Source organism: Bombina bombina, chromosome 2, assembly GCF_027579735.1.
Source record: "Bombina bombina isolate aBomBom1 chromosome 2, aBomBom1.pri, whole genome shotgun sequence".
NCBI classification, from domain to species: Eukaryota; Metazoa; Chordata; class Amphibia; order Anura; family Bombinatoridae; genus Bombina; species Bombina bombina.
This window is the reverse complement of record NC_069500.1, coordinates 727,341,211-727,368,842: the sequence shown is the minus strand read 5'-3', so window position 1 is coordinate 727,368,842 and position 27,632 is coordinate 727,341,211. Positions and strand designations below refer to the sequence as shown.

General features: G+C 39.4%; 1 protein-coding gene across 1 annotated transcript in view; it reads left to right on the top strand.

Annotated features, from left to right (window-relative positions):
- DGKQ (diacylglycerol kinase theta) overlaps positions 1-27,632 on the top strand; it is a 539,130-nt gene that overhangs the window by 69,976 nt on the left and 441,522 nt on the right. Inside the window, exon 3 of the mRNA XM_053702740.1 lies at positions 26,577-26,679. Coding sequence (XP_053558715.1) covers positions 26,577-26,679 — 103 coding nt within the window. The remainder of the gene's footprint in view (positions 1-26,576; positions 26,680-27,632) is intronic.

Genomic DNA, 27,632 nt, shown 5'->3' with positions numbered 1-27,632 from the left:
GTAATCAGATGTCAAAAATGACAAGCCACGGTTTAACAATGGGTTGTTTTACCCATCACCTTCTCTCCCGGTGAATACATACAGTAAAAAAAGTGTTAATAAGTATATTTATATTTCTAATAATTCATTTTGTTTCAATAGTTATTCTATTATTATTATTTATTTTCTACCCTTAGCAATACAAGGGTTAAACATAAAGTATCAAAATAGCTCTAGGTAAATACCCTGGGATGTCTAAATTCTACAAATATATACTTTTTGTGTAGCAGTTTTGAATTGGGTGACCACTATTTAGCTTAGAGTCCAAGTGCATAGCAAGTTTTAGCTTTAAACCATTAATTCCATATTTGTAGTATTTGGCTTATATTTGCTAAAAATTACTAGGTATTCCTAAAATCAGGTTTTAACATAATTAATTTAATTTCTATTTTCTTTAGCTACACTAGTTTTGTAGATATGGTTATAGAGAAAACTACAAAAAAAATCTTTTTTTTTTTTGCCCCATTTTTCAGTATTAAATTCCTATTTATTGTTATTTAATGTAGCCATATAGAGTATTACAAGAAAGGTCTGTTTGTCTGTTAAAAAAAAAAACTGTGTATAATATCTATGGGTGCACTTAACAAGAGAGCAGATAATTATGGTGAAACTGTGGAAATCTTTGTCTTTAAAGGGTTAAGCTAGTTATTGTCCAGTTACTTCTCCTTGGCGTTTTAAGGGTCTAATATCTAAACCTCAGCAGATTAGACGTGGTTTATCAACCCCTTCGCCTGCCTACGACTGCAGGTTCTCACAAGAGAACCTGCAGTCAGTATTTATGAAGCAGCGGTCATCAGACTACTGCTTCCCTAACATTTCGCCATCTCTTAGATGGCGAATTTCAATCTCCCCGGTCTCGTTCGAACGGGGGAGATTAACAGCTCCTACCCGTATGGGGCACGTATGTGGTGGGTGGGCGCAGCCTTTTTTTTTTTTTTTTTTTAATGGGGCGTGAACTTTTTATGTTGTGTTTTCTCTTTAGTGCAGGGGCGTTCCTGCATGGCACTCCATGTGACCGGGTGTGGTCTCTTCAACTTCCACTTTCTTGACCGGTGGTTGCAGGAGACGAAGCGTTTCCTCTGTGGTCCAGTTAATAGGAGGTGGTGAGCGCCCCGGCCATTGGTTATAAAGGTGCCATTTAATTTATATCTACTCCGTAATAAAGGCGCAAGCTATCTAGGGCTCTGATATGTTAGAGGACACTCCCTCTTTAATTAAACCTAATAACTTTTGTGAGGAGGTCCCGGTTGATCCACCTGCTCAACTCTGTTCCACATGCTTTGATAAGATTGTATTATCTAAAAAGAACAAGATATTTAGTACAACTGAGCCGTCCACTTCTGAGGGTTCTCCGTTCCGCAAGGTGTGTTCCCTACATTCATCTCCGATTGCACATGCAGCTCCCCAGGCCAATGCCAATGCTAATCCTCTCGCGGGAGGGGCCTTTTGGTGGCCAGATTTTGCTGAACAGTTACAGACGACGGTTTCTGCAGCCTTTAATGCCTTACTACGCCCTGCTAAGCGCAAGCGAAAGGTGAATCATAGCTATCCATCCTAGGGGGTCATCTACTCCGCTGTATGTCTCTGACAGATTTTTCGCTGATGAAGACGACTCAGATTCTTCGGACGATGCTCTTTCTGGGTTGGAATCAGCGACATCAAGGCCTCCGTCTGCGGAGGAGCCAGATTTTAAATTTAAGATGGAGCATTTGCGCTTCTTGCTAAAGGAGGTGTTACTACTTTAGCCGTTCCGGAACCAAAACTGCCGGAGGAACCTTTGATCCCTAAACTAGATAGGGTTTACATGCACAGGGTGGTACCACAGACCTTCCCGGTTCCCGTTAAATGGCTAATATTATAAAGAATGAATGGGAGAAACTTGGCTTGTCATTTTCCCCCTCTGCTTCCTTTAAAAAGCTGTTCTCCGTTCCGGACTCTCAGCTCAAACTGTGGGAGGCCATTCCTAAGGTGGATGGTGCTATTTCCACACTTGCTAAGCGTACAAATATCCCGCTTGAGGATAGCTCTTCGTTCAAGGAGCCCATGGATAAAAAATTGGAGTTCATGCTAAGGAAGATGTTCCAACTCACAGGGTTTATTTTTCAACCGGCAGCGGCAGTCTCTGCGGTGGCTGGAGCTTCTACCTATTGGTTTGATGCTCTGTCAGCTATGGTCGAGGTGGAGACTCCACTCGAAGAGATACAGGAACGAATTAAGGCCTTAAGGGTAGCTCATTTGTTCATCTGCGATGCAAATATGCAGATTATTTGCCTGAATGCCAAGACATCTGTTTTTTCTGTTCTGGCCCTTAGGGCTCTGTGTTTAAAGTCATGGTCTGCGGACATGACTTCCAAGTCTAGATTACTTACCCTTCCGTTTCAGGGGAAGGTTCTCTTTGGTCCAGGTCTGGATTCCATCATGTCTACGGTCACGGGAGGCAAGGGTGCTTTCCTACCGCAGGATAAGAAGAATAAGCCTAAGGGGTCTACTTTTTGTCCCTTTCGTTAGGACAGGTCTCAACGCCAGCAGCCTGCTGCAAAAACCGAGCAGTCCAAGGGATCTTGGAAGCCAGCTCACTCTTAGAACAAGTCCAAGCAAAGTAAGAAGCCCGCCGAGACAAAGTCGGCATGAAGAGGTGGCCCCTGATCCGTCTCTGGATCGTGTTAGGGACAGACTATCTCTTTTTACGCAGGCCTGGATAAGAGACATTCAGGACCCTTAGGTTCTGGAGGTCATAGACCAGGGCTACATGATAAGATTCAAGACTCATCCGCCCAGATGCGTTAAGGATCTCTCCTCTCTCTGAGCTATTGCCCCAGTCCCTCTAGCAGAAAGAGGTCTGGGGTATTATTCAAACCTTTTCATGGTTCCAAAGAAGGAAGGCATGTTTCGCCGAATTCTGGACCTAAAGTGCCTAAACAAATTTCTGTCAGTCCCATCGTTCAAAATGGAGACAATAGGATCAATTCTGCCACTAGTTCAAGAGGGAAAATTTATGACTATAGACCTGAAGGATGCTAACCTTCACGTGCCAATTCACAAGGACCACTTCAAGTTCCTGAGATTTGCATTTCTGGACCAACACTACCAGTTTGTGGCCCTACCATTTGGTCAGGCGACTTCCCAAAGAGTTTTTACAAAGTTTCTCGGAGTGCTGCTCGCGGTTGCGAGATCCAGAGGTATTGCAGTGGCCCCTTATCTGGACGATATCCTGGTTCAGGCTCCGTCCTGCAGTCTCGAGGAGGATCACTCAAGGGCTCATCTCCTTCGATCCCATGGATATAAGATAAACGAAGGAAAGAGTTCTCTGGTCCCCAGCAACAGGGTGGAATTCCTGGGTACGATAATAGATTCCATATCCATGAAGATATTCTTTAGAGATCAGAGACATTCCAAGATTGCGTCCAACTGTCTTGCCCTTCAGACCTCCTCAAGGACATCTGTGGCCATGGTGTATGGAGGTGATTGGGCTCATGGTACCCAGCATAGATGTCATTCCATTCACCAGGTTCCATCTCAGACCTCTTGAGTTATGCATGTTGAGACAATGGAACGGCCATCACTCAGATCTATCCCAACAGATTTATCTGGACAGCCAAGTGAGGGAATTCCTCTCTTGGTGGACCCACCCGGAACAGCTGTCCCAGGGGACATCCTTCTTGAGACCATCCTGGGAGATTGTGACCACGGACGCAAGTCTATCAGGATGGGGTGCTGGGCAGGTGGACTCGAGAGGAGTCGACTCTGCCAATAAATATTCTGGAACTTTGAGCGATATTCAATGCTCTGAGGACCCCACCTGGGGTTGTTCAGATTCCAGTCGGACATCATTACCTCGGTGGCCTACATAAACCATCAGGGAGGGACGAGAAGCTCCCTAGCCATGAGGGAAGTATCTTGGATTCTGGAATGGGCAGAGAGCCACAACTGTTCACTCTCAGTGATCCACATTGCGGGTGTGGACAACTGGGAAGTGGATTTTCTCAGCAGACAATCGTTTCATCCGGGGGAATGGTCTCTCCATCCTGAGGTGTTTGCGGAGATCTGCAACAGATGGAGGATGCTGGATGTAGACTCGTGGCGTCCAGACTCAACTCCAAGCTACCCAGATATGAGTCGCGGGCCAGGGACCCCCACAGAGCTGATAGACGCCTTGGCGGTGCCTTGGGAGTTCAACCCAATTTACATTTCTTTCATGTAATTAGCAAGAGTCCATGAGCTAGTGACGTATGGGATATACATTCCTACCAGGAGGGGCAAAGTTTCCCAAACCTCAAAATGCCTATAAATACACCCCTCACCACACCCACAATTCAGTTTTACAAACTTTGCCTCCTGTGGAGGTGGTGAAGTAAGTTTGTGCTAGATTCTACGTTGATATGCGCTCTGCAACAGGTTGGAGCCCGGTTTTCCTCTCAGCGTGCAGTGAATGTCAGAGGGATGTGAAGAGAGTATTGCCTATTTTGAATTCAATGATCTCCTTCTACGGGGTCTATTTCATAGGTTCTCTGTTATCGGTCGTAGAGATTCATCTCTTACCTCCCTTTTCAGATCGACGATATACTCTTATATATACCATTACCTCTACTGATTCTCGTTTCAGTACTGGTTTGGCTTTCTACTACATGTAGATGAGTGTCCTGGGGTAAGTAAGTCTTATTTTCTGTGACACTCTAAGCTATGGTTGGGCACTTTTTTTTATAAAGTTCTAAATATATGTATTTAAACATTTATTTGCCTTGATTCAGGATGTTCAACGTTCCTTATTTCAGACAGTCAGTTTCATATTTGGGATAATGCATATGAATAAATCATTTTTTCTTACCTTAAAATTTGACTTTTTTCCTGTGGGCTGTTAGGCTCGCGGGGGCTGAAAATGCTTCATTTTATTACGTCATTCTTGGCGCGGACTTTCTTGGCGCAAAAATTTTCTTGTCATTTCCGGCGTCATACGTGTCGCCGGAAGTTGCGTCATTTTTTTGACGTTTTTTGCCAAAAGCATTTAGGCGCCAAATAATGTGGGCGGCTTTTTTTGGCGCTAAAAAATTTGAGCGTCATTGTTGTCTCCACAATATTTAAGTCTCATTATTTATTGCTTCTGTTTGCTAGAAGCTTGTTCATTGGCTTTTTTTTCCCCATTCCTGAAACTGTCATTTAAGGAATTTGATCTTTTTTGCTTTATATGTTTTTTCTATTACATATTGCAAGATGTCTCAGATTGACCCTGAATCAGAAGCCACTTCTGGAAAAACGCTTAACTGAGTTTCAGTTCTACCAAAGCTAAGTTCATTTATTTTAAATGTTATAAATGTTTATCTTTAGCTATGGTTTGTAATAAGTTATTATGATATACTTTTACATGCAGAATCCAATTGTGTTTATGCTTTATATATTTCCATTCTTACATCTTATGTACAAGAAATATTTAGAAGATTTATAAGAAATATTTTTCTGATTCTATTTTAAAGGCTTTGTCTGACTTCGTGCCTTCTAATACAATTTTTAGGTCTTTTTCACTTCTTTTAATTATTGAAGTTTCAAATGACCAACAACATACTGATTTATCCTTCTCTGATGATGTTTTTTCTCTTTCAGAAATTTTCTTCATCAGATATTGACACTAACAAATCTACTTTTTTATTATTTTTCTATTATTAAAGTACATTTGTTCTTTGTTGAAAAGGTGTTGATTATTTTGGATATTAAGGTAACTAGTTCTTTAAGACTAGCTGACACTATTTCTGCCTATTTATTTCTTCTGTGTTTTCAGAGGTTTTCTTTCCAATTCCCCATTCTAGGGAATGGAATAGGCTGAGAATTTTCTTTTATTCCTTTTTCAAAGGTTTTAAACTATATTCTTTGCCTGCAGTTAAATTCAATTTGGAGGGTTCTCCAATTTATTGGGGCTATCTCTACTTCTACTAATTATGCTATTGTTTCTATAGCAAAATAGTATTTATTTTACTTTAGATAGTTGTATCTTATTTATGGAAAATTATTTAGTTTCAGGTACTTTTCTTGGTCCTGTGATTTATTTGGATATTGCAATTGCTTCATTTTTTCTGTTTACTTTAAGATCAAGTATCAGATTATGATTTATTTTAGCATTGTTAAGGGACAACATTTACTAGACTAGGTGCTGTTGCATTTGTCTTGTTGTTTTGCATTTATTGATTATGCAAGTCCACTGTATTGACTGGTCCTTTAAACTTTACTATCATGCTAATAATTTCATTTGTGTCTTCATTTTATTGAATATTTTCGCAAATGAGGGTTAATCTATGTCTTTAGCTATTTTAGCTAGAAGAATTTTGTGATTTAAAAAAAAAATAAAAAAATCCATATTTCTTTTGTTCTAAGATAATCAATTATTTGTTTTATAATTGGATTCAATTCTTAACTGTTACTCTGGGCTTCAAGATTGAGTTCTAAGACTAAAACTTTAAGCTTATACTAGTTTGGTTGTTCTTATTAAGGAACGAATTCCTGAGTTCTTTCCCAAGTAACATGTTTTTAATTGGGGTTCGAAATCAGCTCCCTAATATTGCGATGTACGTGCCGTATTCCAGCTTTGCTGGTAAGGGGCAGGTTAAGACTTCTTTGAAATTTATTTGGTTCTATTTTGTTCAAATTTCTTTGATTTTATTCCAGTAAGGCTAACACTTTCTTTAAGTGTGTTTCTGTCCTATATATTTTGGATACTGTTGAAGCATGGCTGGGCACCCATGGGGTTCAAGCGCTGCTGAGACCTGGAATCTTCTGGGGTATTTCTTCCAGTTCCTTTTTTAGGAACCGGGTTTGGAGTTTTATTCAAACTATTTTGCCTTTTTATGGTCATTGATAGCATTATTTGTTTTCCTTAGATACAATAAATGCATATTTTCATTTTTCTGTTTTGATTCAGATTATTTTCTGAGGATGCGGAATCTCAAATGATTCACTTGCTCTTCAGGACATAGTTAGAGGATCTTTTTTTTTCGAAAGCTCTTGATTCCTCAAACAAGGGTCACCTTTTTTAGGTTTCCAGATAGTTTGTGTCACTGTCTTTGTCTCTATCAGACAAGGGATAATTCTATTGGGTTCCGTCTGTCTGTACCTTTAGTCTCTATTATTTCCTTCAGTTGCTATATATGCACAGAAGTTTTAGGTCTTATGGCCACAGCATTGGATTCAATTCCCTTTGCTCATTTTCACTAGAAAGAACCTTTCCAGTCTTTTATGAGTGTTGTTTCTTCTAGAACATGGTTGGAGGATCAATTTACCAAAAAGTTTGTTGATTTCTCAGACAAGGGTAACCTTTTTAGGTTTCCTGATAGATTCAGTGTCCTTGACTCTGTCTCTAACAGACAAGAGACGTCTGAAATTGGCTTGTCGAAACCTTCAGTCTCAATCTTTCCCTTCGGTAGCCTTATGCATGGAAATTCTAGGTCTTATGACTGCTGCATTGGACGCGGTCCCCTTTGCTCGTTTTCACATGCGACTTCTTCAGCTCTGTATGCTGAACCAGTGGTGCAGGGATTATACAAAGATATCTCAATTAATATCTTTGAAACCGATTGTACGACACTCTCTGACGTGGTGGACAGACCACCATCGTTTAGTTCAGGGGGCTTCTTTTTGTTCTTCCAACCTGGACTGTGATTTCAACAGATGCAAGTCTGACAGGTTGGGGAGCTGTTTGGGGGTCTCTGACAGCACAAGGGGTTTGGGAATCTCAGGAGGTGAGATTACCAATCAATATTTTGGAACTTCGTGCAATTTTCAAAGCTCTTCAGTCATGGCCTCTTCTAAAGAGAGAGTCGTTCATTTGTTTTCAGACGGACAATGTCACAACTGTGGCATATGTCAATCATCAAGGAGGGACTCACAGTCCTCTGGCTATGAAAGAAGTATCTCGAATTCTGGTATGGGCGGAATCCAGCTCCTGTCTAATTTCTGCGGTTCATATCCCAGGTATAGACAATTGGGAAGCGGATTATCTCAGTCGCCAAACGTTACATCCGGGCGAATGGTCTCTTCAACCAGAGGTATTTCTTCAGATTGTTCAAATGTGGGGACTTCCAGAAATAGATGGCTTCTCATCTAAACAAGAAGCTTCCCAGGTATCTGTCCAGATCCAGGGATCCTCAGGCAGAGGCAGTGGATGCATTGTCACTTCCTTGGAAGTATCATCCTGCCTATATCTTTCCGCCTCTAGATCTTCTTCCAAGAGTAATTTCCAAGATTCTAAAGGAGTGCTCGTTTGTTCTGCTGGTGGCTCCAGCATGGCCTCACAGGTTTTGGTATGCGGATCTTGTCCGGATGGCCACTTGCCAACCGTGGACTCTTCCGTTAAGACCAGACCTTCTATCACAAGGTCCTTTTTTCCATCAGGATCTCAAATCCTTAAATTTGAAGGTATGGAGATTGAACTCTTGATTCTCAGTCATAGAGGTTTCTCTGACTCTCTGATTAATACTATGTTACAGGCTTGTAAATCTGTATCTAGGAAGATATATTATAGAGTCTGGAAGATTTACATTTCTTGGTGTTTTTCTCATCATTTTTCTTGGCATTCTTTTAGAATTCCTAGAATTTTACAGTTTCTTCAGGATGGTTTGGATAAAGGTTTGTCTGCAAGTTCCTTGAAAGGACAAATCTCTGCTCTTTCTGTTCTTTTTCACAGAAAGATTGCTAGTCTTCCTGATATTCATTGTTTTGTACAAGCTTTGGTTCGTATAAAACCTGTTATTAAGTCAATTTCTCCTCCTTGAAGTTTGAATTTGGTTCTGGGGGCTCTTCAAGCTCCTCCGTTTGAACCTATGCATTCGCTGGACATTTAAATTACTTTCTTGGAAAGTTTTTTTTTTTTTTTGGCCATCTCTTCTGCTAGAAGAGTTTCTGATTTATCTGCTCTTTCTTGTGAGTCTCCTTTTCTGATTTTTCATCAGGATAAGGCGGTGTTGCGAACCTCTTTTAATTTTTACCTAAGGTTGTGAATTCTAACAACATTAGTAGAGAAATTGTGGTTCCTTCATTGTGTCCTAATCCTAAGAATTCTAAGGAAAGATCGTTGCATTCTTTGGATGTAGTTAGAGCTTTGAAATATTATGTTGAAGCTACTAAAAATTTCCGAAAGACTTCTAGTCTATTTGTTATCTTTTCTGGTTCTAGGAAAGGTCAGAAGGCCTCTGCCATTTCTTTGGCGTCTTGGTTAAAGTCTTTGATTCATCATGCTTATGTTGAGTCGGTTAAAACTCCGCCTCAAAGGATTACAGCTTATTCTACTAGGTCAGTTTCTACTTCCTGGGCGTTTAGGAATGAAGCTTCGGTTGATCAGATTTGCAAAGCAGCAACTTGGTCTTTGCATACTTTTACTAAATTCTACCATTTTTTATGTGTTTTCTTCTTCTGAAGCAGTTTTTGGTAGAAAAGTACTTCAGGCAGCGGTTTCAGTTTGATTCTTCTGCTTATAATTTCAGTTTTTTTCATTATAAGATTTAAACTTTATTTTGGATGTGGATTATTTTCAGCGGAATTGGCTGTCTTTATTTTATCCCTCCCTCTCTAGTGACTCTTGCGTGGAAGATCCACATCTTGGGTATTCATTATACCATACGTCACTAACTCATGGACACTTGCTAATTACATGAAAGAAAACATAATTTATGTAAGAACTTACCTGATAAATTCATTTCTTTCATATTAGCAAGAGTCCATGAGGCCCACCCTTTTTTGTGGTGGTTATGATTTTTTTGTATAAAGCACAATTATTCCAATTCTTTATTTTTTATGCTTTCGCACTTTTGTCTTATCACCCCACTTCTTGGCTATGCGTTAAACTGATTTGTGGGTGTGGTGAGGGGTGTATTTATAGGCATTTTGAGGTTTGGGAAACTTTGCCCCTCCTGGTAGGAATGTATATCCCATACGTCATTAGCTCATGGACTCTTGCTAGTATGAAAGAAATGAATTTATCAGGTAAGTTCTTACATAAATTATGTTTTTTCCACCATTGCCTCTCCTTCCTTGAATGGCGGCCCACATCAAAAAGGAGCAAGCTTCGACCATTCTGATTGCTGCGTTGTGGCCGCAGAGGACGTGGTTTACGGATCTGGTGGGGATGTCATTGTCTCCTCCTTGGAGGAGACCCCGTCGCAGATATCTGCTGGTTCAGGCTCTCTTTCCACACCAAAATATTGATTCTCTGAGGCTGATTGCGTGTAGATTGAAGGGTAGTCTTGGAGAGGTTTTTCTGAGAGAATGATCGATACGCTCATCCAGGCCAGGAAACCGGTCACTCGTTGCATCTATCATAAGGTGTGGAGGACCTACTTATCCTGGTGTGAGAAACGTGGATATCCCTTGCACAAGGTTAGGGTATCCAAGATTCTTGCCTTTCTCCAGGATGGTCTGGACAAAGGTTTTGCCGCCAGTTCCTTAAAGGGACAGATTTTGGCTTTATCGATGCTGTTACACAAGAAGCTTGTGGAGCTACCTGATGTTCAGTCCTTTGTTCAGGCTCTGGTTAGGATCAGACCTATCTTTAGAAATTCGGCTCCTCCTTGGAGCTTAAACTTGGTTCTTAAGACTTTGCAGAGGGCTCCGTTTCAGCCTATGCACTCGCTTGACATTAAGATTATTTCCTGGAAGGTTCTATTTCTACTAGCTATCGCATCAGCTTGCAGAGTCTCTGAGTTTGCGGCTTTACAATGTGAGCCACCTTACTTGGTTTTTCACGCTGATAAGGCTGTCCTTCACACTGGATTGGGATTTCTCCCTAAGGCTGTGACGAATCATAACATCAATCAGGATATAGTAGTTCCTTCCTTGTGTCCTAACCCTTCTTCATCTTAGGAAAGGTTACTTCATAACTTGGATGTGGTTCGGGCATTGAAGTTTTTTCTTCAGGCCACGAAGGACTTCAGACAGACTTCGTCTTTATTTGTGGTGTATTCAGGGAAGCGCAGGGGCAGAGGGCCTCTTCCACTTCACTGTCTTTTTGGTTGAGGAGTATTATCTGTTTGGCTTATGAGACAGCGGGACATAACCCTCCTCAGAGGATTACGGCTCACTCAACTAGGGCTGTGGCCTCTTCTTGGGCCTTTAAGAATGAGGCTTCTATGGAGCAGATTTGTAAGGCGGCTACTTGGTCCTCCTTACATACTTTTACAAAATGTTACCAGTTTGATGTTTTTGCTTCGGCGGAAGCAGCTTTTGGGAGAAAGAAAGGTCCTGCGGGCTGTGGTGCCCTCAGTTTAGGGTCTGCCTCCTTTTAACCCTCCCGTTTTTTTCATTCAGTGTCCTCTAGAGCTTGGGTATTTGTTCCCACAAGTAATGAATGAAGCAGTGGACTCTCCTCCCATTAAGATGGAACACATAAATTATGCTTACCTGATTATTTCATTTCCATCTGTGGGAGGGGAGTCCACTGCTCCCGCCCGTTTCTCCGGTGGGTGGACCTAAATTTATTGTTATTCTTCTGGCACCATTTATACCCTGACATTTCTCCTACTGTTCCTTGTTCCCTTGGCAGAATGACTGGGGGATGAGGGGAGTGGGGGAGGTATTTAAGCCTTTGGCTGGTGTGTCTTTGCCTCCTCCTGGTGGCCAGGTTCTGTATTCCCACAAGTAAGGAATGAAGCAGTGGACTCTCCTCCCATAGATGGAAATGAAATTATTATGTGAGCATAATTTATGTTTTACTTTATGATAAAAAAACTGATCTGTAGTGTGAAAATCTTTACAAAATTGCGCTGGGATTAGAGAGAAAATTTCATATACGCCCATGTTCAGCCCATTTTACGGAAAAACATTAATTACGCTTTCTATTTTGTGCCTATAAGTATAAATGTATGCTGTGCATAATTAATACTATTTGTTCCTGTGTAATTTACAAATTGTACGTTTTTGAGAGAATACGATTTTTGGTTAAGAATTTTGTTACATTTTTTGATGCACCTTAACAAAACATTTTTTCCTAAGTATTTTTGTGTGAATGGTTCATCATTAGTTTTGTAAGATTTTTAAAATACAAATTTTATTGTGCACCTTTGTAATGTCTGCATCTCCTCCCCAAACAAAAATGCAGTATACGCCCCTTAGCGAGAAAAAGTGGCTTTGTTATTCCACCAGCGCCGTCGCTAGCACTCAACCACCTTTTGAGCAATCTGGGGGCTCCCACCGACTCCCACCCGGCGATCGGGCCTGTTTAGTGACATGCATCGCCGGGGCTTCCCGTAACGTGCGGTGACGTCATGTGCAATGACGTCACTGCGCAACTTTATTTAAAATTAACAATACAAAGTATAGGGAAAGGGGGTATGCTGCTTAGTAGCCTGTATCTCGGGCATCTAAGCAGCTACAGACCCCCAAGACCCACCGTTGGAAAGCCTAACCTTTCCAATGGTATAAGTCTTGGGGATCTGGGGGGGAGTCGACATTTTTTTTAAAATAGAGAAAAACAGAAAAAAAATCCTGCTTAGCACTCAAAGGGTTAATAATCTCGCCAGCCCAGAGACCTTTAGATCATCGGGCCCTTAGTCTTGTTCTGTCTGTTCTGTATTTCAGGAATTTAACTAAACGTCCTGATTCTAATTCAGGTTTCATTAAAACTATTAATATATCCAATTACTCCTCCTGCAGTCTTAGTCTGGGTTTTACAGTTCTACAGACCTCTACCCATTTGAACCCAGGTATAAATTGAGCATCTGGAAGGTCCTCTTCCTGTTGGCCTCAGCTTGGAAGGTGTCTGAGCTTCTGCTCTGTCTTGCAGGTTCCTTCTCAAGCATAATTTCCTATTACAGAACAGTTTCCTTTAACTAAAAAGCTTTATAAGGTTTCTATTAATCTTGGAAATTAGTCCTTCCTGCCCGTCCTACATACTCTAAGGATCAACGTTTTCTCAAATTTGTGATTTTAGCGTTCTGAAATTCTATGATACAACTGTGTCCTTTGGATCTTTCTGCCTTGTTTGTTCATTTTCTGGACCTTGCAAGGGTCACTAAACTACTGCATTTCATGGCTATTTAGATTAAGCCTTTATAGGATTTATTATTTATAGTTTTATTATACTGATTTGCAAAGAAGCCTCCCCTTAAAATTGTTCACTGCTTTTTCCACTAGAACAGTTTTCTTCTAAGTTTGGACCTTCCTGAGCAGGTAAGTCAGCTGGCTGCTGTACCTGTTCAGTCACAATACCTGCCTTACCCCCCCCCCCCCCCCCCCGTTTCATGGTGGTCTTGTGGTCTTCACTGCTTGGGTATAAGATCCCACATTTAAAGGGATATGAAACACCAAAATTGTTGTTATTCAAACACAACATACCATTTTAAACAAGTTTCCAACTTACTTTTATCAAATTTGCTTAGTTCCCATGATATTCTATGTTGAAGAGATACCTAAGTAGGCATCTGGAGCACTACATAGAATGAAATAGTGCTGCCCTCTAGGGCTCTTGCAAATGGAAATCATTCTTGCGAAACTGCTGCTATATATTTCTCCTAAGCATAAGTCCCTGCTTTTCAACAAAAGATACCAAGAGAAAAATTGATAATGGAAGTAAATTAGAAAATTGTTTAAAATCACATGTCCTATCTGAATCATGAAAGTAGAAAAACAATTGGGTTTCATACCCCCTTTAAAGTACCACTCAATGCAGAAGAATGGCATAATTAACAAATGCATAATAAAAAGACAATGATCTAACACCTACCCTGAATTTCAAATAAGCAGTAAAAAATTTTAGGACAAATTTTTATTTTTTCCCTTTTTTCAGGCTCCCTGTATCATGTGACAGACATCAGCCAATCGCAGACTAATATACTTATACCCTGTGAGCTTGTGCACATGCTGAGTAGGATCTTGTTCCCCAGAAAGTGTTTATATAACAAGATTGTGCAAAATTTGTTAATGGAAGTAATTAGAAAGTGTCTTAAAACTGCATACTCTTTCTTAATCATTAACGTTTATTTTGACTTGAGTGTCCCTTTAAAGGACCAGTAAACACAGCAGATTTGCATAATCAACAAATGCAAGATAACAAGACAATACAATAGCATTTACTCTGAATTTCAAATGAGTAGTAGATTCTTTTCTAACACATTTCAAAGTTACGTATATTTCCACTCCCCCTGTACCATGTGATAGCAATTAGCCAATCACAAATGCATATACGTATAGTCTGAGTTCTTGCACATGCTCAGTAGGAGCTTGTGACTCAAAAAAAGTGTAAATTGGAAAGTTGTTTAAAATTACATGCTGTATCTGAATCATGAAAATTTAATAAAACCTGAGGGTCCCTTTAGTGATCCTGTTTTCACCATCTTCTACAAGTTTAAATGCCTGCATCCAGAGGGTAGAGACAAATGAAAGTACATATACAGAGCATATCATGCGTAACTTTCTACTTGTGTGTCAGACAGGGGTACCAAAAAGTCCATAGGTAGGGAATTAAAACCCAAATAGGATATGGGATCTGATGGGAGTAAGATAGGAATTCAAATGTAAAATGCATCTTTACTTTGCTTCAACCATGATTTTTAACATTCCTCTATGCATTAACTTGGATCTAACTCATTATTGTCAAATGTATTTGCTAGTAAATTTGTAGACTGAGGCATATTGTGAGGTCACCGACTTATTTTTATCGAATGAGGGCACAGAATAAATGATAAGGTCACTCATAGTAACAGATATACTCAATATGTTTAGGATTGCAATACAGAACATTTGTATACAGAGGAAGTGTTCAGGCACATGTGAAAGCAGGAAATGGTTAGTGACGCACACTGTTAAGGCTTTTATCAATGAAAAATAAATATCTCACTGTTACACCACAATATGTGTGGGCACCCATAAGTGATGCTTATTGTGTTCAAGGCTTTCATTTGCTGAGACTTTAGGTTAAGGGATATTCTGCATTATTTCCATTTTGTTATGCATCATTGTGTGCGCACATTGCAGTGCTTAAAAACATATCATTTAGAATTTAATTCCTTGAAAAACGAATTTAATTTATTTTTTTTATAATTTTCTTACTGCCTAGTGAACTAAAGCCAAACTAGATTTTTTATTTTTTTTTTATTTTTACAATTTTCTGACTACCTAGCAATCTAAAGCCAAATTAGATTTTTATTTTTTATTAAATTTCAGTCACTTTGTAAAATAATAATTTGTATAGAAATACAAATTATCTTTTCTCAATGTTCCGTTTTTAGAATGGTCTGTAAATTTACTGGCTGTAAAAATCGATTTCAGAACAGATATTCAGCTAGGTTGCAAGTTTTGAGCGCTATAGGGATTTTAACGACCGCCACAAAAGCGGCGTTATTTCACCTCCCTATAGCGCTGGTATTACAATTTTTAAAAAAGCAGGCCTGTGCGGGCGGTATGGTTGCATTGAGCTCCATACCACACCAAAATCAAGCACTGCTTTGACGTGCTCGTTCACGATTTCCCCATAGACATTAATGGGGAGAGCCGGCAAAAAAAAGGCCTAACATCTGCGATCGCAGAATGAAAAGCTCCGTAACACCTGTGGTGCTCTTTGCCTCCTGCTGGTCAGGAGTGATATTCCCAATAGTAATTAGAGTTGATCCGTGGCCTCACTGTGTCAATAAATAAATTTATCAGGTAAGCATAAATTTAGTTTTTTCACTCATAACGCCAAACTCGTAATCTAGCTGTTTGTTTTTAAACAAAATATGTGGAAAAAGAAAGAAAAGGGTACACAAGTAAGTATACCTAATAAAGACCGGGACTACAGCACTCTTTTAGAAAATATATATTATGATGTGTTGGTAGTGCAACCACAGCATGTGGTACCGGTACTGCAATACCTGAAATGGTTAACAAACCCACATAGCAAAATTTGATACAAAAGTGATACAAAAAATAAATATAAAATAAAGTAACTTAAAAACCAAGAAAATAATAATAATAATGTTTTTAATTGAGCAACATGCATACTTTTTATAGTTTTAATTACTGCTTCATGCATTTTCAGGTGATGGGCTTACAAAGGAGTTTTGTAATATAGTTGTTTCATTTTCAATATTATGTAAAATGTAATGTATATTTTATATATATATATATATATATATATATATATATATATATATATATATATATATATATATATGTGTGTGTATATGTATATATATATATATATATATGTATGTGTGTGTGTGTATATATATATATATATATATATATATATACACATACATACATACATACATACATACAGAGAGAAGTGCACTCACAGGAACAAACAAATGGCTCAATACCATTGTTAACCTGTTGTATGTCTATTTACCACCTGTGTGCAACTTTTTAGCCCAGTAATGCTTTTCACAGAGAAGAACTTTCCTGTAGTATATCAGTCTGATCCCGCCTATTTCGGTCAGTCCAGTGCGGAAATACCAGGCAATTCCTCTCTAAACAAGGAACACAGCAATATAGTTATTGCTCATTAGCAGGGGTAGTGTAGTCCACCTTTTTGGTTTTTATCTGATCGTATAGGGTAATATGTTTATGTACCAATAGAGAATGATTTCTAGAAATAAAACATGAGTGAAAATGTATGTGTTGGAGTATTGGTATTTCTATTTAGAATATTCAATTATAAGGGACATTTAAGTGGTGAAATTGTTGGAAGAATGTTATGTTTTTTTGTCCTCTTTTCTTGTAATTACATTCTGAAATTGTGAGAATTTCAGTTCCTGTTAGAAATGGAATTGCAGAACACTATTATATTCCCCACAGCCACAGCTGCACACTCTAGTGACCTATTTATAACTGTCCCTAATTGGGCACAGCAGAGAAAGTAACCTAAGTTACAACATGGCAGCTCCCATTGTTTTCTAGATGGTCTTACGAGGATGATGAACAAGCCCTGCTGTTACACGATTGGTTGCTTGAGAGCAGGGAGTGGGGGTTGTTTGTGCAATATTAAATTCCAGCAGTCGATGCACTGAAGGCCATAAAGACATGTCCAGACAGACTGACAAATGGAAGCCTATGTGTTTAACCCTTTTTTTGATGGTAAAGTTTAACTTGAGAGCCAAAGAGAACTGCTAGTTCTTATCTGGATACAGCAGTGAGTCAACTGGCAGCAGCAGCAGTCGCATGATTCTGTCAATCACAGGCTGTGTTCAGCAAACTAGAGCATGTCATTTTTTTCACAACAGTGTCCCTTTAATGTAGAGATGATATATTTTGTGTGGTCCACTGAAGAATTTGTGTTTTGCTGTATTTTGAAGTGGCCGATTACTAGTCTCATAAAAGCATGCATGCCTACCCCTGGATGTCTGTCAGATATTTTTAGCTTGGCAAGAGAAGATGCTCGTGACAGATCATGCTTTGTGTTTGTCTTCAATAAAAGTGCGTGCTGGTTCTTGAAATTTACATCTCAAATAAATAACCATGGCTTTGCTTACCATATATAGTTTTTTTTTTTAACTATGAAGCTTATTTGACTTCAGGGGGAACATGCATCAGCTTGCTAATACCTTGATTTGCGTAGCTAATGTATTTAAAATTAGATCTAATAACGTTTTGCATTGTGGTTTAATAGCAAAAAAACAAGACTAGAAATGTGACATTCTAGCAGTTTTCTTTCATCCTTTAGTAGCTTGACTGGACTTACTAATGTAGTTAGACTCTAATTTTTTTAAACATTCTATGATTGAAAAGGGTTTAAAAGCCTGCGTTGCTGCTCCTGTGCAGGACATGGCTGGTAAGCCAATCAGAAGCAACTTATGCATTCAGCAACCAATCACTCGCCATATCCTCGTCGGTGTTGGTGTATGGGCCCCACTGTTGAGTATTTGCAAGATACAGAGAGGATAGCTGGATTTCTGAATTTCATATAACCAGAGATTTTTTTCTGACAACCCCCCTCCCATTTGCCTTCTTCCCCTATATTATGTGATATCCTCCAACCACAGACTAGTATACATTTAAACAGTAGGAGCTGGTGTCTCCGTAACTAAGCATGTACAAATGTGCAAAATGTGATATTGGAAGTATATTGCATAGCCTCTTAAAGCTATGCTCTATGTGAATTGTGATTGGTTCATTTCGAATTTACTGTCCTATTAATACCTTTACAGGGGTTAAGCACATAGCACCATGGGATCAGAAGTGTTAAAATTACATGGTCTGATAGATTAGAGCGTGTCATTTTTGCACTTTAATGTCCCTTTTAGTTCTAATTCAGTCATAGTGAAGTCAAGAATTATCTGACATAAAAAGCTTCCTAATGAAAATTCTCCACTTAAAGGGACAGTAAAGTCCAAAAAAAACTTTCATTTTTCAAATAGGGCAAGTAATTTTAAACAACTTTCCAATTTACTTTTATCAACAATTTTGCTTTGTTCTCTTGGTATTCTAGTTGAAAGCTAAACCTAGGAAGGCACATATGATAATTTCTAAGCCCTTGAAGGCCGCCTCTATTTTATTTACTTTTCACAGCAGGGGAGAGCAAGCTCATGTAGGCCATATAGATAGCATTGTGATCACGCCCGTGGCTAGTGGCAGACACTGCACTAATTGGCTAAAATGCAACTATATGCAAAATAACTAAAAGTCATGTGATTAGGGGCGGTCAGAAGATGCTTAGATACAAGTTAGTCACAGAAGTAAAAAGTGTATTAATATAACAGTGTTGGTTTTGCAAAAAACTGGGGAATGGGTAATAAAGGGATTATCTATATTTTTAAACAACAAAAATTCTGGTGTTAACTGTCCCTTTAAGCTCTGCAATCTCCCCTATAACATTTTAAATTAAAGGGCCATAATACCCAAATGTTTAAACACTTGAAAGTGATGCAGCATAGCTGTAAAAAGCTGATTAGAAAATATCACCTGAACATCTCTATGTAAAAAAGAAAGATATTTTACCTCAAAAGTTCCTCAGTAGCCACCTCCCATTGTAAAGGATTTCTAAGCAGCATTTTAGTGTGTTTGTCCTGGGACATCTGAAGGGACTAGCATCGTGCACTCTCATATTATTTCACCAATCAGGTAAAGGAAGCTTACTATGAAATCTCATGAGAGTTAAGTCAAATCTCATGAGATCACAGTAAGAGTTCATGACCTCAGCACTGCTGATGCTGATTGGCTGCTGTTCATTTCTTCATTTTTTTTAATTTTTTCACCTGCAGCTGGGAGCAGCTGAGTATAACTTTATACACAGAACTTAGTCTGCTGAGCTGAGGAGATTGTGAGGTAAAATATCTTCCTTTTTTACATAGAGATGCTCAGGTGATATTTTCCTGTCAGCTTTTTACAGTTATACTGCATCAGTTTCAAGTGATTTAGCATATGAGTATTATGTCCCTTTAAAATTCTGAAGCTTGGGTTTATGTCTTTATTGAGGAGGTTAAGTCTATATTTATTTATATTTCATGCAATATCTAGACTGGAAGCGTAGAGAATGTTGAGAAGATTTTAATAGGGAACATTTACTTTTAAATGGAAACCTAAACTCTACCAATAGCTGTTGCGCTACCCTCATACGTTTACAACCTCAATGCATATAACTGAATAAATAATTATATAAATAATTTTACCCTGACAAATAGTATATTGTCACCAAAAGATGGAATAAACATATAAATGTATCATGGACTCTCAAAAGGAGGTATCACCGTAACCTTAAAGTTGAAAGTGTCCACAGTCTTATGCGAGTATTTGTATTGATATGTACTCAGAAAAGTTATAATCCAAAATGTGAAGAAATGTACTCAGACCTTGTATACGGGGACAAGTGAGGCCCTGAGATGTAAATCAAGAAGTGCGGATATGGTATCTTTGCACACTAATCCCCAATGTAGTCTTTATTATAGGGCTGAAGCTTTGTGTTGTGGGAGATTTCCTGTAGACAGTCTCCCCAAATGTTGAAAGAGAAGAACACAAGCGTCCACTAACGGACCTCTAAGGGTAAAAGTTTTATTTGCAAATATAAATAGCGCAATGTGATAAAACACGTACAATGTATAAAATAAATAATTGCAGTTGGTAAAAAGGTGTCACCGTATTCAGCGTCTCCGCTGGACCGTGTCTATTCTTTGAACTTGATTGCTCCTTGCTAAAATCCTTCCTTGGTCACTGATTTGGTGTGAGGACATAGGACAATGTGTCATCACAGCAACGCCAGCAAACCAGTCTGTATACAGTGAACCAGCTCCGCAAACAGTCCGTACACCAGATCGGTGACCAAGGAAGGATTTTAGCAAGGAGCAATCAAGTTCAAAGAATAGACACGGTCCGGCGGAGACGCTGAATATGGTGACACCTTTTTACCAACTGCAATTATTTATTTTCTACATTGTACGTGTTTTTTCACATTGCGCTATTTATATTTGCAAATAAAACTTTTACCCTTAGAGGTCCGTTTGTGGGCGCTTGTGTTCTTCTCTTTCAGTTTTTAATTTTCTACCAATAATGCGCTGTTTGTGCTGCTCCAATGGAATTCTTTAGAATTGTGTGGCTTTTTTATATTTCACTATGTGACAAAATAGACAATCTCATTTAGTCCATTTTAAACACATGTGAAATATGTTTGCAAGATAAATGCTAAACAACCATTAGGGATGTTCACAAGGGGGCGCCTATGTACCAAAAACAATAAATAAAACGTATATTTGCTTTATACAATTTAAAATGATACATCAAACAAATAAATGTAGTCATATTTACAAAACAGTCACAGAAAAGCGAGTCCATATAAATCGGTGAATGATCCACTTAAGCGGGTCACATTAGTCGAATCCTCGGTTTACAAAGAACCAAGAGGCATAACACAGTGTAATCTTTTAATCATAATATGGATACATATATACATACATTCTATAATAAAAGGCCAGGTATGTTTGTCCGAAGCTGTCATGCGCAGTAGAGACTGCACAAGGACAAACATAAAGAGGGGTACTAACGCACTACTAAAAGGTAACGTCAGGAATACTGTTTCTCCAACATAGGTGTGTCCGGTCCACGGCGTCATCCTTACTTGTGGGATATTCTCCTCCCCAACAGGAAATGGCAAAGAGCCCAGCAAAGCTGGCCATATAGTCCCTCCTAGGCTCCGCCTACCCCAGTCATTCTCTTTGCCGTTGCACAGGCAACATCTCCACGGAGATGGCTTAGAGTTTTTTGGTTGACCCTGGACAACCTGTCACAGGGAATGAGCTTCCGCAGACCAGAGTAGGTCATTGTCACGACCAACGCCAGTCTGGTGGGCTGGGGCGCGGTCTGGGAACCCCTGAAAGCTCAGGGTCTATGGTTTCGGGAAGACTCTCTTCTCCCGATAAACATAATGGAACTGAGAGCGATATTCAATGCTCTCAAGGCTTGGCCTCGACTAGCAAAGGCCAAATTCATAAGGTTTCAATCAGACATCATGACGACTGTTACATATATCAACCATCAGGGGGTAACAAGGAGTTCCCTGGCGATGGAGGAGCATCCGGGGGAGTGGGAACTCCATCTGGAAATCTTTGCCCAAATAACTCAATTATGAGGCATTCCAGACGTGGTTCTGATGGCCTCTCGTCAGAACTTCATGGTCCCTTGTTACGGGTCCAAATCCAGGGATCCCAAGGCGACTCTATTGGATACAATAGTAGCACCTTGGATCTTCAACCTAGCTTATGTATTCCCACCGTTTCCTCTCATTCCCAGGCTGGTAGCCAGGATCAATCTGGAGAGGGCTTCGGTGATCTTGATAGTTCCTGTGTGGCCACGCAGGACTTGGTATGCAGACCTGGTGAATGTGTCATCGGCTCCACCATGGAAGCTACCTTTGAGACAGGACCTTCTTATTCAGGGTCCATTCGAACATCCGAATCTGGTTTTCCTCCAACTGACTGCTTGGAGTTTGAACGCTTGATTTTATCAAAGCGTGGGTTTTCAGATTCTGTAATAGATACTCTTATTCAGGCTAGAAAGCCTGTAACTAGAAAGATTTACCATAATATATGGAAAAAATATATCTGTTGGTGTGAATCTAAAGGATTCCCATGGAACAAGATAAAAATTCCTAAGATTCTTTCCTTTCTACAAGAAGGTTTGGAGAAAGGATTTTCTGCGAGTTCTCTGAAGGGACAGATCTCTGCTTTATCTGTTTTACTTCACAAAAGGCTGGCAGCTGTGCCAGACGTTTAAGCGTTTGTTCAGGCTCTGGTTAGAATCAAGCCTGTTTACAGACCTTTGACTCTTCCCTGGAGTCTTAATCTAGTTCTTTCAGTTCTTCAAGGGGTTCCGTTTGAACCCTTACATTCCGTAGATATTAAGTTATTATCTTGGAAAGTTTTGTTTTAGGTTGCAATTTCTTCCGCTAGAAGAGTTTCTGAGTTATCTGCTCTGCAGTGTTCTCCGCCCTATCTGGTCCATGCAGATATGGTGGTTTTACGTACTGAGCCTGGTTTTCTTCCGAAGGTTGTTTCCAACAAAAATATTAACCAGGAGATAGTTGTACCTTCTTTGTGTCCGAATCCAGTTTCATAGAAGGAACGCTTGTTACACAATTTGGACGTTGTCCGTGCTCTAAAATTCTATTTAGAGGCTACTGAAGATTTTAGACAAACATCTTCTTTGTTTGATGTTTATTCTGGTTAAAGGAGAGGTAAAAAAAGCAACTTCTACCTCTCTTTCCTTTTGGTTTAAAAGCATCATCAGATTGGCTTTTGAGACTGCCGGACGGCAGCCTCCTGAAAGTATCACAGCTCACTCCACTAGGGCTGTGGCTTCCACATGGGCCTTCAAGAATGAGGTTCCTGTTGACCAAATTTTTTAAATTATATACTTTTGCTTCTTCTGAGGCTATTTTTGGGAGAAAGGTTTTGCAAGCCGTGGTGCCTTCCGTTTGGGTGACCTGATTTGCTCCCTCCCTTCATCCGTGTCCTAAAGCTTTGGTATTGGTTCCCACAAGTAAGGATGACGCCGTGGACCGGACACACCTATGTTGGAGAAAACAGAATTTATGCTTACCTGATAAATTACTTTCTCCAACGGTGTGTCCGGTCCACGGCCCGCCCTGGTTTTTTAATCAGGTCTGATGAATTATTTTCTCTAACTACAGTCACCACGTTACCATATGGTTTCTCCTATATATATTTCCTCCTGTCCGTCGGTCGAATGACTGGGGTAGGCGGAGCCTAGGAGGGACTATATGGCCAGCTTTGCTGGGCTCTTTGCCATTTCCTGTTGGGGAGGAGAATATCCCACAAGTAAGGATGACGCCGTGGACCGGACACACCGTTGGAGAAAGTAATTTATCAGGTAAGCATAAATTCTGTTTTTTATTATTAAAGAGCCAGCTTGTAATGTCCGCTGAGAACTTATATTATATTGAGAAGGGGGTGCTGTGTACAAATATACATGCAAACTTGCTCATGTAAAGAATTTCCAGGTATCATAGTGATATCAAGGTGAACTACAGTATCAGTTTCTCACTGATTCAAGTTTACAAGGACAAACATATCTGGCCGTTACGAAAGATCAGTCAGTAGAGAAGGTGGGCGGGACTGGGTGTGACAGGAGGCCTGGCCGGGCGGGAGCGGATGTGGCGGGAGCGTGTCCGGGCAGGAGTGCGGGCGGGTGGGACCTCTGCACTGCAGAAAATGGCCCATGTACATGGGCTTTAGGACTAGTAAACACTAAAGTATCAACTCACAATTCAGGTGGCACCTCAAATTGGTGCGAACACACAGTCTGGCCTTCTCAGTCCCCAGCTAACTGATTTTTGGGCATCTGCTCCACGCTTCTCATCTAACTGGTCCAGCAAATCAGAAATAAATGACTGTATTCTGACATTTACAAAATGTTGGACAATCCCGGTGCTTACCCTTTTATAAAGAAATGAGGATTTGCTGCTCCACTCTACAGAATGACAGGTTTTTATTTATTTTTATTTCAGTGCCCAAGTAACGTAAGAAAGGGGCGTGTTCAAAGGATCTAGTGAGGAATAATTTGATTTGAGCTTAATTTACGATTTGTAAGCGTATCTGGTTGATCATAAACATTTTGGGTTTCCTATCCCTTTAAGCCATTGATACAAATAACTGACAACATTTGTAGAAATGTTCTGTCAGTTATTTGTATCAATGGATTAAAGGGATAGGAAAACCAACATTTTTCTTTTGTAATTCAGACAGAGCACACCATTTTAAAAAAAGTTTCCAATTTACTTATATTTTCAAAGTTTCTTTGTTCACATGATATTCTGTATTAAATGGATACTGAACCCAAATTTTTTCTTTTGTGATTCAGATAGAGCATGCAATTTTAAGCAAATTTCTAATTTACTCCTATAATCAATTTGTCTTCATTCTCTTGGTATCTTTATTTGAAAAGCAAGAATGTAAGTTTAGCTGCCGGCCTATTTTTTTTTAAACAACCTGGGTTGTTCTCACTGATTGGTGGATTAATTTAACCGACCAATAAACAAATACTGTCCAGCGTTCTGAACCAAAAAATAACTTAGATGCCTCCTTTTTCAAATAAAGATAGCAAGAGAACGAAGAAAAAATGATAACAGGAGTAAATGAGAGGTTTTTTTTTTAAATTGTATGCGCTATCTGAATCATGAAATAAAAAAATTGGGTTCAGTGTCCCTTTAATGAGACGCCTAATTAGGCACCTGAATCACTACATGGCAGGAAAAAGTACTGCCATCTAATACTGTTGCATATGGATAACATTCTTACAAAACTGCTGCTATATAGGGGCATATTTATCAAGCTCCGAATGGAGCTTGATACCCCGTGTTTCTGGCGAGCCTGCAGACTCGCCAGAAACAGCAGTTATGAAGCAGGGGTCACAAAGACTGCTGCTCCATAACCTGTCCGCCTGCTCTAAGCAGGCGGACAGACATCGCCGTAAATCAACCCGATCGAGTACGATCAGGTTGATTGACACCTCCTGCTGACGGCCTATTGGTATTGCTCGGCGTATTCAGCGAGGTCTGACAGACATGATCCGCACTGTCGGATCAGGTCCGACAGACCTTGATAAATATGGGCCATAGTGCTCCAGAAATGGCCGGCTCCTAAGCTTTTCAACAAAGAGAACAAAGAAAAATTGATAATAGCAGCAAATTAGAAAGTTCTTTAAAATCACATGCTCTATATGAATCATTAAAAAAAAAATTAAGGTTTTATATCCCTTTAATATCCCTTTCATAACGTGGTAGATGTGTGCATTTAACAAAGTATGCTTACATAATATGCATCACCCTTCTAAAAAGTTATTGATCTAATCCATTCTTTTGCTTGAAGAATAAAACGCTATAAATTTGACATAATTATTCTAAATCACAGATGACCAGCTAGTGCCCCCAGAGACGCACATAGTTTTTGAGGCTCTCAGAAACAAAGCAGAACTACAATGTTGTCTTTGGGTTGTTCCCTCTGAGTGTGAAAACAGCAGACAAGAGGGTACCCTGCAACCTGTATCTGGCCCTGTGCATTAGATCTTTTTACAAATTGTATTATTATTTGTGTGTTAAATGTATGACTGTTAATGTGCAGCTTTTAATGCTTTTGAGATTAGCCAGCACTGCTCTAAATATAAAAAGCTGAAGGGAAGTACAAGTGCAAAAAAAGAAAAGGCTGTAATGCGTTAGAGCATCTTATTATTGCACTGCTGCTAGCATATAATAATTTATTTAACCCCCTCCCTGCATACGCTCTAGAGCATTTATGCACTGCCGGAATATAGCTGAACACATTGGGTGAGCAAACGACAAGAGATATAAGTGCGTGACCACCAGTCAGCAGCTAGTTCCCAATAGTACAATGCTGCTGCTGAGCCTAGATATAGTTTTCAACAATGGATAGCAAGAGAACAAAGTCAATTTGATCATTGAAAGAAATTGAATAAAATGCATGTTCTATATGAATCATGAAAGTTTAATTTTGACTTTCACTATTGCAATAAATCAATGTTTTTGTGTACAGAATCTCAGTTCATATTGTAGTTACTTTTTGTTATTTCCAATTGTGTCCATTTGTCAGTCAGTATAAAGATTATCATTATTTTTTATTTTATTTTTAGATATCATCTTGTAAACATAGTTATTGCTACGCTCCATTCACATAGCGATCTGCTGTTTATATTACTGTGTCCTGTGATAGAATGAGTGATGCAGCCACATGTGCGCGATTGCTCTGTCTACCTTTACTGTGAACGCACATTACAAACATGCGACTCCCACTCCAGTATAGAAAAACAAATGGTGTCAAGTTGGGGGGCGGACGGGGAAAGTGAAACATAATCTACTTATAGGTAAAAAGGGAATAAAAAAATGGTAGGATGGTTTATAATTACTAAACATATACATTATATTCAATATGCCTCCGTTTAGTGGATCATTTTCTGTCCCTTTAAATATTTGTGTAATTCACTATAACATTTCCTGTTTTATTGTTTATATATTTTTAAACAATGTATAATATAATTTGTTGTGTGTTTTAGTAACAATAAAGTGATATGCCCTATTAATACAATAAACGGATCCTCACTTGATTTATCCTCTTTCTTTCTCTTTCAAGGTTCCTGTGTCTCATTGCTTTCGAACACCTGGACATTATAAAAAGAAATTCTGCAGCGTGTGTAGAAAACAGTTAGAAGACAGCATTGCTTTACGATGTGAAGGTAAATCCGTATTTATGAACATAACATAAAAAACATCATCTTTATGATACAGCTATATTTTTGACATATCAACTTGACAGCTTATTTTTTCCTAACAAAAATGTGAGCTATTTATTTTCAAGGTAGGGTGTGTGAAAAACCTTGATTTCTCCAACATAGGTGTGTCCGGTCCACGGCGTCATCCTTACTTGTGGGATATTCTCTTCCCCAACAGGAAATGGCAAAGAGCCCAGCAAAGCTGGTCACATGATCCCTCCTAGGCTCCGCCTACCCCAGTCATTCTCTTTGCCGTTGTACAGGCAACATCTCCACGGAGATGGCTTAGAGTTTTTTAGTGTTTAACTGTAGTTTTTATTATTCAATCAAGAGTTTGTTATTTTGAAATAGTGCTGGTATGTACTATTTACTCAGAAACAGAAAAGAGATGAAGATTTCTGTTTGTATGAGGAAAATGATTTTAGCAACCGTCACTAAAATCCATGGCTGTTCCACACAGGACTGTTGAGAGCAATTAACTTCAGTTGGGGGAACAGTGAGCAGTCTCTTGCTGCTTGAGGTATGACACATTCTAACAAGACGATGTAATGCTGGAAGCTGTCATTTTCCCTCTGGGATCCGGTAAGCCATGTTTATTACGATTGTAAATAAGGGCTTCAAAAAGGGCTTATTAAGACTGTAGACTTTTTTTGGGCTAAATCGATTGATTATTAACACATATTTAGCCTTGAGGAATCATTTTATCTGGGTATTTTGATATAATAATATCGGCAGGCACTGTTTTAGACTCCTTATTCTTTAGGGGCTTTCCCAAAGCATAGGCAGAGCCTCATTTTCGCGCCGGTGTTGCGCACTTGTTTTTGAGAGGCATGGCATGCAGTCGCATGTGAGAGGAGCTCTGATACTTAGAAAAGACTTTCTGAAGGCGTCATTTGGTATCGTATTCCCCTTGGGGC